At 35.0% G+C, this 15,210-nt stretch overlaps 1 protein-coding gene across 1 annotated transcript in view; it reads right to left on the bottom strand.

Moving 5' to 3' along the window:
- Sdb (SAXO downstream of blistered) overlaps positions 1–15,210 on the bottom strand; it is a 53,006-nt gene that overhangs the window by 25,251 nt on the left and 12,545 nt on the right. Inside the window, exons 2-3 of the mRNA XM_017610964.1 lie at positions 10,196–10,462; positions 10,059–10,132 (exon numbers count right to left, since the gene is read on the bottom strand). Of these exons, the coding sequence (XP_017466453.1) occupies positions 10,059–10,132; positions 10,196–10,462 (341 nt within the window). The remainder of the gene's footprint in view (positions 1–10,058; positions 10,133–10,195; positions 10,463–15,210) is intronic.

The raw sequence follows: 15,210 nt of genomic DNA, 5'->3' as shown, positions 1-15,210 counted from the left end.
TTTAATACATGAAAAAGGTTATTGCCAAATTCTCAGTGTGGTATCAATCCACAATCCAATCATGAACTACCACCAATTGATTTTATTAAAAAAACGGATATTACGAACACACGATGCGAAAAACTAAACGCCTGCGCACAGCTGGAATACGAGAAATATTTGAAAAAAAGAGTGTAGAAATGATCCATAACTTCCAAACCATGTTTCGTTTCCACAAAAATAAAGCGAACACTATTAAATTGAAGAAACAGTCCATGTCCAAAAACCCCGGAGGAACACTGAAAGAATTCTGTGTTTTACATTAGCATATTTTGAACTAATTCGGAATGTCTAAGGTGGAAAAGAAACCAACCTTTCTATAAGGAAACAATTATAGAAAAAGAATTTTCTTACACTGTATTCATGTCTCCGCCAGCAATTTGTGACGACATCATTTAAAAGCAGCTAAGGAGAACGACGACACTATTTATTAGATGGCACATTCAACGAGCTAATGTGCCAAAATGTGGGTATATACAATTATTGATTATTTAATATCGGAACCGAGATCATATAAGTTAATTGATTGGTTTTCACACACTTTTGAAACACAAATTATATGCTTTTTTACTGCAGACAAGTTGTTGCCCCAAAACACAGCAGAAATCTTCTAATCAGGGCTGCCAACTCTCCTTAGTTATGAGGTGCCCTATTGAGGATAAAAAAGTGCCAAAATGTGCCAAATAGAAAAATAAAAGTGCCAAAAAAGGTGTCATTCCTTTTAATCATTCACATTAAGCAATAAAACAAAGCTTAATTTTCCAAACAAAATTGCAATGATAAAATAAGATAAACCAGTTGAATAGCCTTTATAAATTAGAAACTTTTAGTTGAGAAAAAGAAGTGCTAGCATAGGATTTCACAAAAATGTATTAAAATGTTATTTTTTTACAAAAGTGCCATTTTGGCACTTTGTGCCAAATTGAAAAATTAAGTGCCATTTGAAGTAAAATCGGGACAAATGGCACGGTTTGAGCCAAGTTGGCATCCCTGCTTCTAACAACTTACAAATATAAAAATGTGAAATATCGAGGGCTTGAATTCATTAATAACCTCTATCTGCAATTTGCACAAAAACTAATTTGTGATTTTAGAAACCATCTGGGACTTATTACCTGTCGTTATATAACGTAGCATTAATATCACTGATGACAGTTAAAGCTTAGGTCGATTTTTATATCAGAATCTCATCTTTGTGAAAAGTGCCCTCTATCTGTACTGTATTTTATTGAATATAAGCCCTCGATGTATAAAATATATAAAAATTTTATTTCAACGTATACAAAAAATATATCTACCTGCTTTACAGCATGGCGGGAGACGGGGAAGGGGGGGGGAATAAAGTCAATTGACCTTATTTTCGTTGATCTTATTACCTGTCACCCTTATTTACATGTGACTAATTGCCATGCTGGGCCAAGAGTTCTGGTCGGATTAATGCGTTTAAAACTTTGGTCGATAAACGCAAGAGAAGTAGCTCGAAAGGTGGTATATAGTTGCACCCATTGCTTTAGGTACAAGCCAAAGTTGCTGACCCAAATAATGGGAAATTTGCGTAAGGACCGACTATTATCTGTAAGACCGTTCTTAATATCCGGCATTGATTTTTGTGGCCCAATTTATACATGGTATAAAATTCGTGGCAAGCCTCCCTACAAAACTTATGTAGCTGTGTTTGTTTGTTTTTCGTCCAAAGCTGTCCGCATAGAAGCGGTTTCTGATCTGTCCACGAATTCTTTTATTTATTGCTTCAAAAGGTTCATCGGGAGGAGAGCACTACCGGAGAAGGTCGTGTGCGACAACGCCACAAATTTCGTCGGAGCCGAAGCCAAGTTGGGGGAGCTACACGAAATGTTCTTCATCGAAGCGAAGCGAAGGGAAATACTGGACTTCGCCGCGGATCAAGGCGTCAAGTTCGAATTCATCCCCCCGCGCGCTCCTCACTTCGGCGGTTTGTGGGAGGCAGCAGTAAAACCTACAAAGAACCTGCTCCATCGTACCATCGCGCACGCCAATTTAACTTTCGAAGAGTTGACCACCGTGTTAGTGGAAATCGAAGCCATCCTAAATTCAAGACCAATAGCTCCTATGTCCGAAGACCCCAACGACGGGGAGGCACTTACACCAGCGCATTTTCTAATCGGTTGCGCACTCTAAGCCGTACCCGAGCCTTCCACCAACGACGAGAACCCGCCGTACTCAAGGCGAAGTCAACGCATATCTTGCCTAAAGGATCGATTCTGGTGTGCATTCCGGCGAGAGTATCTGCTAGAGCTTCAAAGCAGAGCCAAATGGTCGAAACCTCAGCGCAACGTCGAGGTTGGTTCCATAGTGATCGTCCACGAGGACAATTTTCCCCCACAGAAGTGGTTACAGGGACCGATGGAATGGTGCGTGTTGCAAATATACGAACATGCAATGGTATCATTCGCCGTGCTATACATACAGCCTTATTCACGAACGATAGGCAACACGAACGATTCGTCTGCAGGGGCATGCTTCAAAAATTAGTCCGGCGTCATCATTTTAGCCGGTTTAAATGCAACCGAGACCATTGCAACGTAATGTATGAAAAGCAAGACGAAGGCGACCGATAGAGCTTAAAATCGCAATCAGAGAGGTTGTCGTCTGCAGACGAATCGTTTGGTTTGCCTATCGTTCGTGATACAGAATAAGGCCCTTAAGCTGGCATTACTACCTTTGCATTGAACGACACTGGTCGTGTCAACGGGGCCGGTATGTTCGGGCAGATCACAATTACATTGAAATATTAAGTTGCACTTCTACTATTACTTTTAATACTTTAATACCTTTTTTTGAATTATCTAGATGAATTTCGTAATGTACATAAGTTAGTGCCTAATATGCTGTGTATGACAACCCCATGAACTTATAAAGTTGTTGTACCATCATACTTATACTCATTAAAGTCAGTCGTTCGAAAACCACAGCCAGTAACACCTGTTTCATTTTCGCTATAGCTACTAACTTGCCGGAGTTTATAGTCCCGAACCTTTGTACGTTTTCGTTTAAACGTTTATATCAAAAGCAGCAAAAACCCCTGCTGCAACAAATAAGTTAAAGCCATTATTAAAAATATGGATATAAAATGAAATGGGTTTAAAGAGGCTTTATTTCTAAACTGTATTTAGGAGCGTTGTCACGTATTTAAAAAAAAATCAAATTAAACTTAATTAATAAGGCACATGAAATATGTATGTACAAAGGTATCACAATATCAGACGCAAGAGACTGGTTTATTTCTTAACTATATTTAGGAGAGTTGCCAGCTTTTTTAGAAGTCTTATACTAGGTTCACATATACAGTCAGTCAATAAAGTTTAAGTACAGCGAATTTTTTACAATACGGGCAACTATTTTTTAAATATTTTATTTTTCGATAATTTTTTATAAAAATATGGTCAATTCTACAACAAAAAACCCAAAAATCAGGGTTCCGAACCTTGTGCAAAATTAAAGCAAATTCCGCAAAATTTCATTCAAATATTGCACTTTTTATTTACGCTCTCTAGAAAGAAGTTGGGTATGCAGTTTTTTAGCCCATTCAATTCCAGTATAACAAAGTGCAAGTTTGTGGTGGCTAGACTTACCACTGATTTTTAGGAATTTTTTTTTTGTTGAAGGTGTCGCTCATTTTCTCCATATAAAATAATGTTTGATAATTTTTTTTATATGGAAAAAATGTGCGACACCTTCAACAAAAAAATTTTCCAAAAATCAATGGTAAGTCCTAGCTTCCTCATACTTGCACTTTATTATACTAAAATTGAATGGGCTAAAAAACTGCATACTCAAATTTTTTCTAGAGAGCGTAAATAAAAAGTGCAATATTTGAATGAAATTTTGCAGAATTTTCTTTAATTTTGCACAAGGTTTGGAACTTTCCTTTTTGGGGTTTTTGTTGTAGAATTAACCATATTTTTATAAAAAATTTGCGAAAAATAAAATATTTAAAAAATAGTTGCCCGTATTGTAAAAAAATCGCTGTACCTAAACTTTATTTACTGACTGTAAGTAGCTTATCCTCATTTTCGAGCTTAACACCCTAATCTGGAATTATAACAAGAGATTAGCCATATAAAATTCGTCCCTTGTTAATCTGTAATTACAAAATAATCTCAGATTTAACCGATAACTTTTCGGTGTCCATCCTAGTTTTATCGATTGTTTTTGCGAAAGAGAGGAGAAATGCCAAATGTAAAAGTAAACAAAAATGTACGCTAGCAAGTAAAAGAGGTTTGTAAAGGTATTTTTAATAAAATGTTAAGTTAAAATATATTTATATTGCTTATTATAGCAGAAAAACGTGATCTCGGTGACACAGAGAAGAAACATAACTTTTCCTTGAGATGTGAGAATAACAAACACAAGAAATTTGACGGCTAATAATCTGAGATTTGCCTGTGTAAACGGGGTGATTAAAAACGAGCTTTGATTGAGATAATATTGATATGTGAACATAGTTTTAGCTAACTTATGCACAAATCCGAAGACGAAGATAATGCCAAGACGATCACGAACACGAATAAGAATACTAATATAGTTAAAAAATAATACAAATTTTCGATTGTTTTTGCGAAAGAGAGGAGAAATGCCAAATGTAAAAGTAAACAAAAATGTACGCTAGCAAGTAAAAGAGGTTTGTAAAGGTATTTTTAATAAAATGTTAAGTTAAAATATATTTATATTGCTTATTATAGCAGAAAAACGTGATCTCGGTGACACAGAGAAGAAACATAACTTTTCCTTGAGATGTGAGAATAACAAACACAAGAAATTTGACGGCTAATAATCTGAGATTTGCCTGTGTAAACGGGGTGATTAAAAAACGAGCTTTGATTGAGATAATATTGATATGTGAACATAGTTTTAGCTAACTTATGCACAAATCCGAAGACGAAGATAATGCCAAGACGATCACGAACACGAATAAGAATACTAATATAGTTAAAAAATAATACAAATTTCTGCAGTATGAAAGGAAATAAAAATGAATCGAAATAGTGATACACCTCATGGCATATATCTATTTATAAGCTGATCGTACATATGTATGATTGAAGCTAATATGGATCTGCTTCTCTATTGCTAATTACTAGGGCTCGGAATCTCTTGCAAATGCATGTTCAAATGGAAATGGTTAAGTTATCTTTACGAATCATGAAATTTCCTTTAAAATGCCACTCAATCGTTAGTGCATGTTTTTGAATATTTTGCAGTAAATGCGTGGTTTTGCATACTTTGCAAAAAAGCTGTTTTTGCATTCTAATTGCGCATATTTTAGTATATTTACAACCATTTAAATTTAGTGCGAAATCTCTTGACAAAGAAATTACCTATAATTTTTTCCCAAATATTCATCTGAATATCTTCTCGGATGGCCAAGCGGGTATTAAGGCACTCTCTTCCACCTCCGTTAGATCTCAACTATCAGAGGACTGTAGGAGTGAGCGGGCCTTTATCTTTGATCACCCTAATATGGGTCCTGGGAAAAAGACTCTTTTGTGGAAACAAGGCAACAGAGGAACTAGCAATTCCAAGCAGAAATGAAACCGTACAGGATCGTACAGGATTACCCGGCAGTTCTGGGTGTCCTACGACCCACTTAAAACCAAAGCTCTCTTAGGAATGAGCAAAGAAGATCCCTAAAAAGTTACTGCACAAGATACTGGCCCGTTCTGGTACATACCGAAAGGATTAGATTTCCCTTCAACAGGTTCTGTCGCAGTTGCGATGACCCAAGCTCAAAAAAGACAGTTGAACACTTCCTGTGCGAGTGTCCAGCCCTGGTGGCATGTAACAAGATCAATGGAAATAAGGTCAATTGACTTTATTTCGCTCCAGGGTGGTGCCTTATCAAAAGCGAAATAAAGTCAGCAAAAATTTGGAAATAAAGTCATTGACGCTATTTCCTCATTCAAATGGAAATAGCGTCAACAATGCCTTAAAGTATGTCGATTCATAGAAAAAAAATGTTTTTCTTACAATAAACATTGCCCCGTACGTGTTGTTTTTTAATACATGAAAAAGGTTATTGCCAAATCCTCAGTGTGGTATCAATCCACACACAATCATGAACTACCACCAATTGATTTTATTAAAAAATTTAAAATTACGAATATAGTAAAAACACGATGCGAAAAACCAAACGCAAAACGCAGCTGGAATACGAGCAATATTTGAAGAAATAGTGTAGAAATGATCCAGAACTTGCAAAAAATGTTTCGTTTCCACAAAAATAAGGCGAACACTATTAAATTGAAGAAACAAATTAATTTAAAATAAATAGCATATTTGTAATGAATTCGGAATGTTTCTTACACTGTATTCATGTCTCCGCCAGCAATTTGTGACGACATCATTTAAAAGCAACTAAGGAGAACGACGACACTATTTATTAGATGGCAAATTCAAGCCAATGTGGCAAAATGCGGGTATAAGCAATTATTGATTATTTAATATCGGAGATCATGTAAGTTAATTGATTGGTTTTTACACACTTTTGAAACACAAATTATATACTTTTTTACTGCAGACAAGTTATTGACAAAACACAGCAGAAATCTTCCAATGACTTACAAATATAAAAATGTAGCGTAGCGTGACGTGGTGTGGTGCGCCGGTCGCGCGGGGCGCTAGCAAAGCTAAGCAAATTTAATGTTTGAAAGAGCAATAATGTGAATGGATTTTATTTCGCTTTTGAAAAGGTAAGGTTCGCACGCTGGAGCGAAATCAAGTCAACTGACCTTATTTCCGTTGATCTTATTACCTGTCACCGATTTTTATATCAGAATCTCATCTTTGTGAAAAGTGTGCAGATGGAGGGTATTATTGAATATAAGCCCTCGATACGTAAAATATATGTGAATATATAAATATTTCATTTCAACAAATACAAAATATAAATCTACTTGCGTTACAACACGGTGGGAGAGGGGGAAGGGGGGAAGGAACGCGGTGTAGCGTGACGTGTTGGGCCAGTGTTACCGCTGAAAAATTTTCGAAAGTCGCAAAAAAAGTGTCACAGCCGTAGAAAAGTGTGTTCAAGTCATTTAAATCGTTTATACCATTTATGTAAAGACTTTCATTATTTTATCTTTCGAAACTTATTAGCGCATACTCATAATCGAAATAAAATCGACTCTAACGTTAGTTTTAGCGTTTTCTACGGAAAATCTGCCAAAAAAACTGTTTAGAGTAGACTTTATTTCATCTATGACTTTGGGGCTTAATAAATTGTTAATGGAGAGCATTTTCTATAAAAAATTGTTTTTTCTCTTAAAATAATAACCTATTGATGAGGCGTATGTATATTACAAAAAAAAAAAAAATATGCATATTTTGCATTAGGATTTTTTTGGAAAAGTTTCAAAATGAGCCTATTTTTAAAAAGTCGGTGTCAGGGGCATCGATCTCCAAAAAGTGTCAATTTGACACTTTAGTCGCACAACGGTAACACTGGTCGTGGCGCGCCGGTTTTGCGACTCGCGCGGTGTGGCGCGCGGACGTGNACTTTTTTACTGCAGACAAGTTATTGACAAAACACAGCAGAAATCTTCCAATGACTTACAAATATAAAAATGTAGCGTAGCGTGACGTGGTGTGGTGCGCCGGTCGCGCGGGGCGCTAGCAAAGCTAAGCAAATTTAATGTTTGAAAGAGCAATAATGTGAATGGATTTTATTTCGCTTTTGAAAAGGTAAGGTTCGCACGCTGGAGCGAAATCAAGTCAACTGACCTTATTTCCGTTGATCTTATTACCTGTCACCGATTTTTATATCAGAATCTCATCTTTGTGAAAAGTGTGCAGATGGAGGGTATTATTGAATATAAGCCCTCGATACGTAAAATATATGTGAATATATAAATATTTCATTTCAACAAATACAAAATATAAATCTACTTGCGTTACAACACGGTGGGAGAGGGGGAAGGGGGGAAGGAACGCGGTGTAGCGTGACGTGTTGGGCCAGTGTTACCGCTGAAAAATTTTCGAAAGTCGCAAAAAAAGTGTCACAGCCGTAGAAAAGTGTGTTCAAGTCATTTAAATCGTTTATACCATTTATGTAAAGACTTTCATTATTTTATCTTTCGAAACTTATTAGCGCATACTCATAATCGAAATAAAATCGACTCTAACGTTAGTTTTAGCGTTTTCTACGGAAAATCTGCCAAAAAAACTGTTTAGAGTAGACTTTATTTCATCTATGACTTTGGGGCTTAATAAATTGTTAATGGAGAGCATTTTCTATAAAAAATTGTTTTTTCTCTTAAAATAATAACCTATTGATGNCTGTTTAGAGTAGACTTTATTTCATCTATGACTTTGGGGCTTAATAAATTGTTAATGGAGATCATTTTCTATAAAAAATTGTTTTTTCTCTTAAAATAATAACCTATTGATGAGGCGTATGTATATTACAAAAAAAAAAAAAATATGCATATTTTGCATTAGGATTTTTTTGGAAAAGTTTCAAAATGAGCCTATTTTTAAAAAGTCGGTGTCAGGGGCATCGATCTCCAAAAAGTGTCAATTTGACACTTTAGTCGCACAACGGTAACACTGGTCGTGGCGCGCCGGTTTTGCGACTCGCGCGGTGTGGCGCGCGGACGTGGGCCGCCGCGAAGCTAAGAAAATTTAATGTTTGAAAGAGCAATAATGTCAATGGATTTTATTTCGCTTTTGAAAAGGTAATAATGTCAATTGATTTTATTTCACAACAAGGTGGGAAATAAGGTCAATTCACCTTATTTCCGTTGATCTTATTACCTGTCACCTCCAGCCCTCGCAAGGATGAGGCTTAAGACAATCGGCAAGCCATTCCTGCAGAATGTTTTAGAGTGCAGCTGCTTATCTCTGTATGACGTACTGAAATTCATTAAAGCCGCCAAATAGCTGTACGTTATACGAGCTCTGGAATCAAAATAGCAAACTTGCTAATTGATTGTCACCACTTAAACCAACAAAACCTTCATCTGAACCACTATTAAACTGTCATTGTTTCTATTCACTCAAAATTGTAACTGTCTGCTAGATTAAAAACTAATTTTATACATAAATATTTCGAAGTGAATGGTTTTCGATATTTTCTTGTTAAAATACATGTGTTATTTAGTATTTTTGCACTGGCAGTAACATATTAGGAAAATATGTTTTAATTGCATATTTTACTTACTGTACATGAGATTCCGAGTCCTACTAATTATTAATATTTTGCAATTCATAGTGATTTATTAAATGCAATTCAATACAATCCAAACGAATATTTCATGTGCCGTTTTTAACTTGAATGTTATCTTAATAATATCAGCGCCTGTGGCCCTGACATAGCCCGCAGGTCAAAACGAGGGCGCTGGACTGATCCTGGAAGGTGTTGTAATTTTCTCCAATCAAGAAATTTTTGGAATTTATTTGGATGGAAGAAAATGCGCGAACAAAAAATTGCCAAAAAATCAGCGGTAAGTCCAAGGTACTTCACACTTGCACTTTATTATACCAAAATTGAATGGGCTGCAAAACTACAACTGCATTGTTTTGAACAATCCTAGAAAATCTACTAATGTTCTACAAAACTTGAATATTTGATTTTGGTACATGTTTTTTTTTTTAACTAGTAAGTTATACCTTATCATAAAAAATAATAAACGTTTTTTAACAAACGAAGGTAGCCAAAACTCGTCAAAATGTATTTTCCATATAATTTTTCAAGTTTTATTCTCTTTGTTTTGTTTTAAATAAAGCTGTATTAAAAAACGTTGTGTCTTTTTATTCTAAACACCAAATTGTATGTTCGGATTCGATGCTTTATAAGTTCCGCTTTTTGGCCTCACAAACCTGGTCACCGTATGTATTGTACTTATGTATATGCATTTATGTGTGTACATATACTGCAAATACATATGTAAATATACGTAGCAATATTTTTTTTTAAACAATGATCAAGCAAATTTTAGTATTTAGCCACATTTATAATAATTACCATTGTTGGTGACACTTACCCACACGTACAAATTTCACAAATGCACATTTCCGTATGTTTTGAACCAAATGATTCCTTTCTATCGACTCCACGCTGTTACAATATACAAATACATTAGTGTAACTTAACTTTTCATTCATTAAATTGACAGCTTACGATTTTTGAGTCATTTGAAGTCAGCCTTTCTTTCCTAACCTCATCAACTTCATCGTATACATTTGTGGTAATGTCCTTCCTCTTTGATGTGTTAGTACTTTTATTGGTAACATTTTCACTGTCTTCCGTTATTTCTACATTCTTTTCGATTTCTACATACTCGTCTACATAAATTGTCTTTTTGGGCGTTTCAACGATTCTCTCAATAACATCGGTATGCGTTTTCTCATCTAGTACCCGCCAGTCGTTCAGGCTAGCGTCAAATATCTGTAAAATTTCAAAGTGAAAATATATTTGTATGACTTCCATATGTGTGTTTGTGTGGATGATGATATGAATATGTAATTACATAAATACGGTATTATCGTATTTGGATTTATATTAATCCTAGAACGAATGTATAGCCCTGAAACATTATTGCACGATTAAGTAGTTATGCATACGGGGCAAACAATAATGTAGGCAATTTTTTCCACAAAAGCTAGATTTTAAAACCTCTCTCAATGATCCCAGATTTATTAGCCCTGAAACAGCATCTTTATTTGATTTATCGAATATTTGTAAAAACAGCACATAAATATTCATTTCTAACATCACACATTTGTAGAATATTTTTCCATAGCTAGTAGTCAGCACGAGTGGTATTCAACGGATTATTTTGCGGCCAAGCGCAATGCAGTGAATAGCATCCGGAACGAGCTGAATTGCAAAGCGAACCTTTGAAGGATTCCACTTCCCTTCCATCCTTGCGACCTTCTTTACTTTCCCAACATTCTCATGGTAGCCTTCTTATTTAGTAGGAGTTTCTTCATGAAGATACAATCAGCAAAATATTTTTTCCGTAGTTTCGTATATGAACAATAATTATTAACGTATCTCGTATAAAATAAATTACCAGGACAATTGACAATAAAATTGTAGTTTAAAAAACTAAAACCTCCCTATTATTATTGCCATGCGTACTGTCATCAGGTATGAGAATAGAAATCGCTGCATCTTTTAGGCGCATCAATATTACATAGTTACATCCCGAGCTAATAAAAGGAAGGTAATAATAAAAAAGAGGACTGCTCCGTATAATACCGGCTAGCCCCGCTTTTCAGGCAAACTAGTGTTGCCTAGGCTATACTCGCTTAAATTGGGTATTTTTCTGATTTTGTGTACTATACTTCTGTTTTTTTAAATTTTAGTTATATTGTTTACAGATAAACATGTACTATGTATGTATGTATTCGTGTGTTGTGACCGCTCCGCATGCTTGGTGTACATACCCTGCAGGGTACCCCGGACTAGTAAATCAAATTTTTAGTTCCAAAAACAAACCAGTCCGATAATAACTAAATCCCCACCAGTCCAAAATCAGCGAAATGTGGTACTTTTAAAAAACTATTTTATTTCACTTTTTCCATTAGAAATCTATATTTAAGGGGACGAATTTAGAATTGGTTCGAAACTATAGAAAAATGGATGTAGCACGAACTAGATCTTATCTGTCAAATTTAGAACTTCTAGTTCGGAACTATCGAAAAAGGGATGCAGCGGGGGCTTGTTTACTTTACATAGATATGTTTTTGGCGGCGTTTTCGTTCAAATATGCTTCCATTCTGCACTTCGCTGATCCTTTTTCATATTCACATCTTGAGACCTTCTGCAATATAACCAATAACAGCAAACGCCTTTGCAAACTCAGCTACATCCAAAGGTATGTAAACGAACATTTCTTACAATCATTCAAACAAATTTAATTTCAAATTGGAAACACATTTCTTCGAAAGTAATTTAAAATCGCACACACGAAATAGCCAAACAGATTGAAAAACTCACGATACTCTTTTCTTTCGTCTGTCGATTTTAGAATTGGGTCGGACCTAAAGAATTTAGGAATATTTCGGAACTGTCGAAAAAGGGATGCAAAGGGGGGCAATTGACACTTCCTAGGACATCGCCATGTTAAATTCGCCAGTNAAAAGTAATTTAAAATCGCACACACGAAATAGCCAAAAAGATTGAAAAATCACGATACTCTTTTCTTTCGTCTGTCGATTTTAGAATTGTGTCGGACCTAAAGAATTTAGGAATATTTCGGAACTGTCGAAAAAGGGATGCAACGGGGGGCAATTGACACTTCCTAGGACATCGCCAAGTTAAATTCGCCAGTTGTTTGCATTCAAAAGAGATTTATCGCGAACCAGTACTGGGTCTAAATGTACTAGAAGCCCGGCTAGCCGGATATTACCCGATTTGACCGGTACCCGGGTAATATACATATGTTGNAGGTAATATACATATGTTGATGCCGTTTAAACGAAAAACACCCGGGTAACGCGACCTAAAGCTTCTTGTATAATCTTTTTGGTGAGGATAAATATTTTCTCAGTGAGAAAAATTTTTTTAATATATTTTTTTTTTGTCCAGAATGTACGCGACTATGTAAACCAATCCGCNCAAATTTTTTTAATATATATTTTTTTTTTGTCCAGAATGTACGCGACTATGTAAACCAATCCGCTAGCCTGAGTAGACGCAGACAAGAGAGGTAAATTAAAACATTAATTTCTGTACTTAAATTCAACCTTCTAATTTTAGTAAATGCATATACATACATGCATGTGTACATATGTATGTATGAATGTATATTTTAACGAGTATTAAATATGAATATTTTAAAACAGGGACCGAGAATAAAATGTATGATCGAAACTAAATGTCGTTCTCGTAGTTTTGTTCCCAAGNGTATGAATGTATATTTTAAAGAGTATTAAATATGAATATTTTAAAACAGGGACCGAGAACAAAATGTATGATCGAAACTAAATGNTATTTTAACGAGTATTAAATATGAATATTTTAAAACAGGGACCGAGAATAAAATGTATGATCGAAACTAAATGTCGTTCTCGTAGTTTTGTTCCCAAGAACGCGTCAAAACCAAAGCCAAAATCAGAACAAAACTGAGCTGAACGTTCTCATTGAGAATTATATAAGAACAAAACCCTGTGGAACGTTTCCAGAGAGAACCAAATGGGAACAACACTTTCGGAGACATTTCTAAGAGAACAAAATGCTAACAAATTTCTCCTGAACGTTTTGGTAAAGTAAAAAACGAGAAAAGAATTCTAAGCAACTTTCTCTCGAAGACCAATTTGGGAGCTAAAGTCCCAGGTACTTTCTTACAGAGAACGAAAAAGGAACTAATCTTCTCTGAACTGTCTCATAGCGTTCCATGACTTTCACATGTTTGAATATTAAAGTTAATCAAAAAAGAACTGAATAGCTATGCAGATAAAGTTAACGAAAGGCTTAAGACACGAACTTTTATTTCACAGAAAATGACAAATTGTTCCATAAATGGACAGTTCACTATAATGATAAACGACCTGGAAGTTGAAATGATCCAGCTTTCCTCTGGCTTAGAATTATCTGAGAATCACTGAAAAAACTTTTCNGAACTTTCTCTCGAAGACCAATTTGGGAGCTAAAGTCCCAGGTACTTTCTTACAGAGAACGAAAAAGGAACTAATCTTCTCTGAACTATCTCATAGCGTTCCATGACTTTCACATGTTTGAATATTAAAGTTAATCAAAAAAGAACTGAATAGCTATGCAGATAAAGTTAACGAAAGACTTAAGACACGAACTTTTATTTCACAGAAAATGACAAATTGTTCCATAAATGGACAGTTCACTATAATGATAAACGACCTGGAAGTTGAAATGATTCAGCTTTCCTCTGGCTTAGAATTATCTGAGAATCACTGAAAAAACTTTTCCACCGAACACGCAGACGCTCATTTTTAACGTTAAGTTTTCAAAACTTTTGTTCTCGCCTTGTTATCTAGCAGGACGTTCCCCAGACTTTTGTTCTTTTTTCTTTTGTGTTTTATTTTTCGCTTTGAGTATTTCGGCTCACCCTTGTGTTGATATTTGTCAAGAAATTACCCTACAAGACGCGAATGACTAAAACTCCAACACATTCACAAACAAAACTAACACATATGCAAAAATGTATATGCCAGTCGAGTCGGGTAGAACAGTGGCAATCATTTTACCTGTCATATGATTGACAATGCTGATAGAATAAGAATTTTTTCAGTGACTAACATTTGACCGGTCATATGATTGTCACTGATGATGCAAAGGTTCACAAGAAAAACAAATATGTTCATTATTATAAATCACAATTAAAAAATATTAGAAGCGAAAGGACGCGGTCGAAAGTGCGAAGAAATCAAGGATAAGTATTTTAAATGAAATTGAAAGTTTTTGAAATTAAACAAAAAATGTTAGTAATGCTATGAGTAGAAAAAAGCTCATGTTTGTTTAATATGACGTCAAAATTGTGATCAGTCATATTTGACCAACTTTTATAGCAAGTATGATTTGTCAATACTGACCTAAGATCCCATCAAGCATGATTATTCATTTGTGACCAACGTTTATATNGAAATCAAGGATAAGTATTTTAAATGAAATTGAAAGTTTTTGAAATTAAACAAAAAATGTTAGTAATGCTATGAGCAGAAAAAAGCTCATGTTTGTTTAATATGACGTCAAAACCCATCAATTGTGATCGGTCATATTTGACCAACTTTTATAGCAAGTATGATTTGTCAACACTGACCTAAGATCCCATCAAGCATGATTATTCATTTGTGACCAACGTTTATATCATTGATGATTCACATGTATACGATTTTTTCCATCAAATTTTGCACATTGCCCTTAATATTTTGATTGAAACTTTCATACAAANGGAAACTTTCATACAAAGTATTCTGCGCTATATTATAATGCGTATATATTATAATGACGAGTATTTCTATCAGGATTGTCCGTCATTTTACCGGTCATATGATTGTCACTGTTCTTGCAGGGTACTTATTATCAATAATAGTACATACATACATGGCGTATGAGTAACATTCTTACCCTGTCATCTATATCTATCTATATGTACGAATATATATTTTGAAAGCCGGTTTTTTTCTGTTCGCAAAGCTCGAGATCGGCTGTAC

The sequence above is a fragment of the Rhagoletis zephyria genome, unplaced genomic scaffold (genome assembly GCF_001687245.7).
Source record: "Rhagoletis zephyria isolate East Lansing unplaced genomic scaffold, Rhagoletis_zephyria_1.1 Rzeph_scaffold_00357, whole genome shotgun sequence".
In the NCBI taxonomy this organism is placed as follows: Eukaryota; Metazoa; Arthropoda; class Insecta; order Diptera; family Tephritidae; genus Rhagoletis; species Rhagoletis zephyria.
This window is presented reverse-complemented; position numbering and strand designations above follow the sequence as displayed.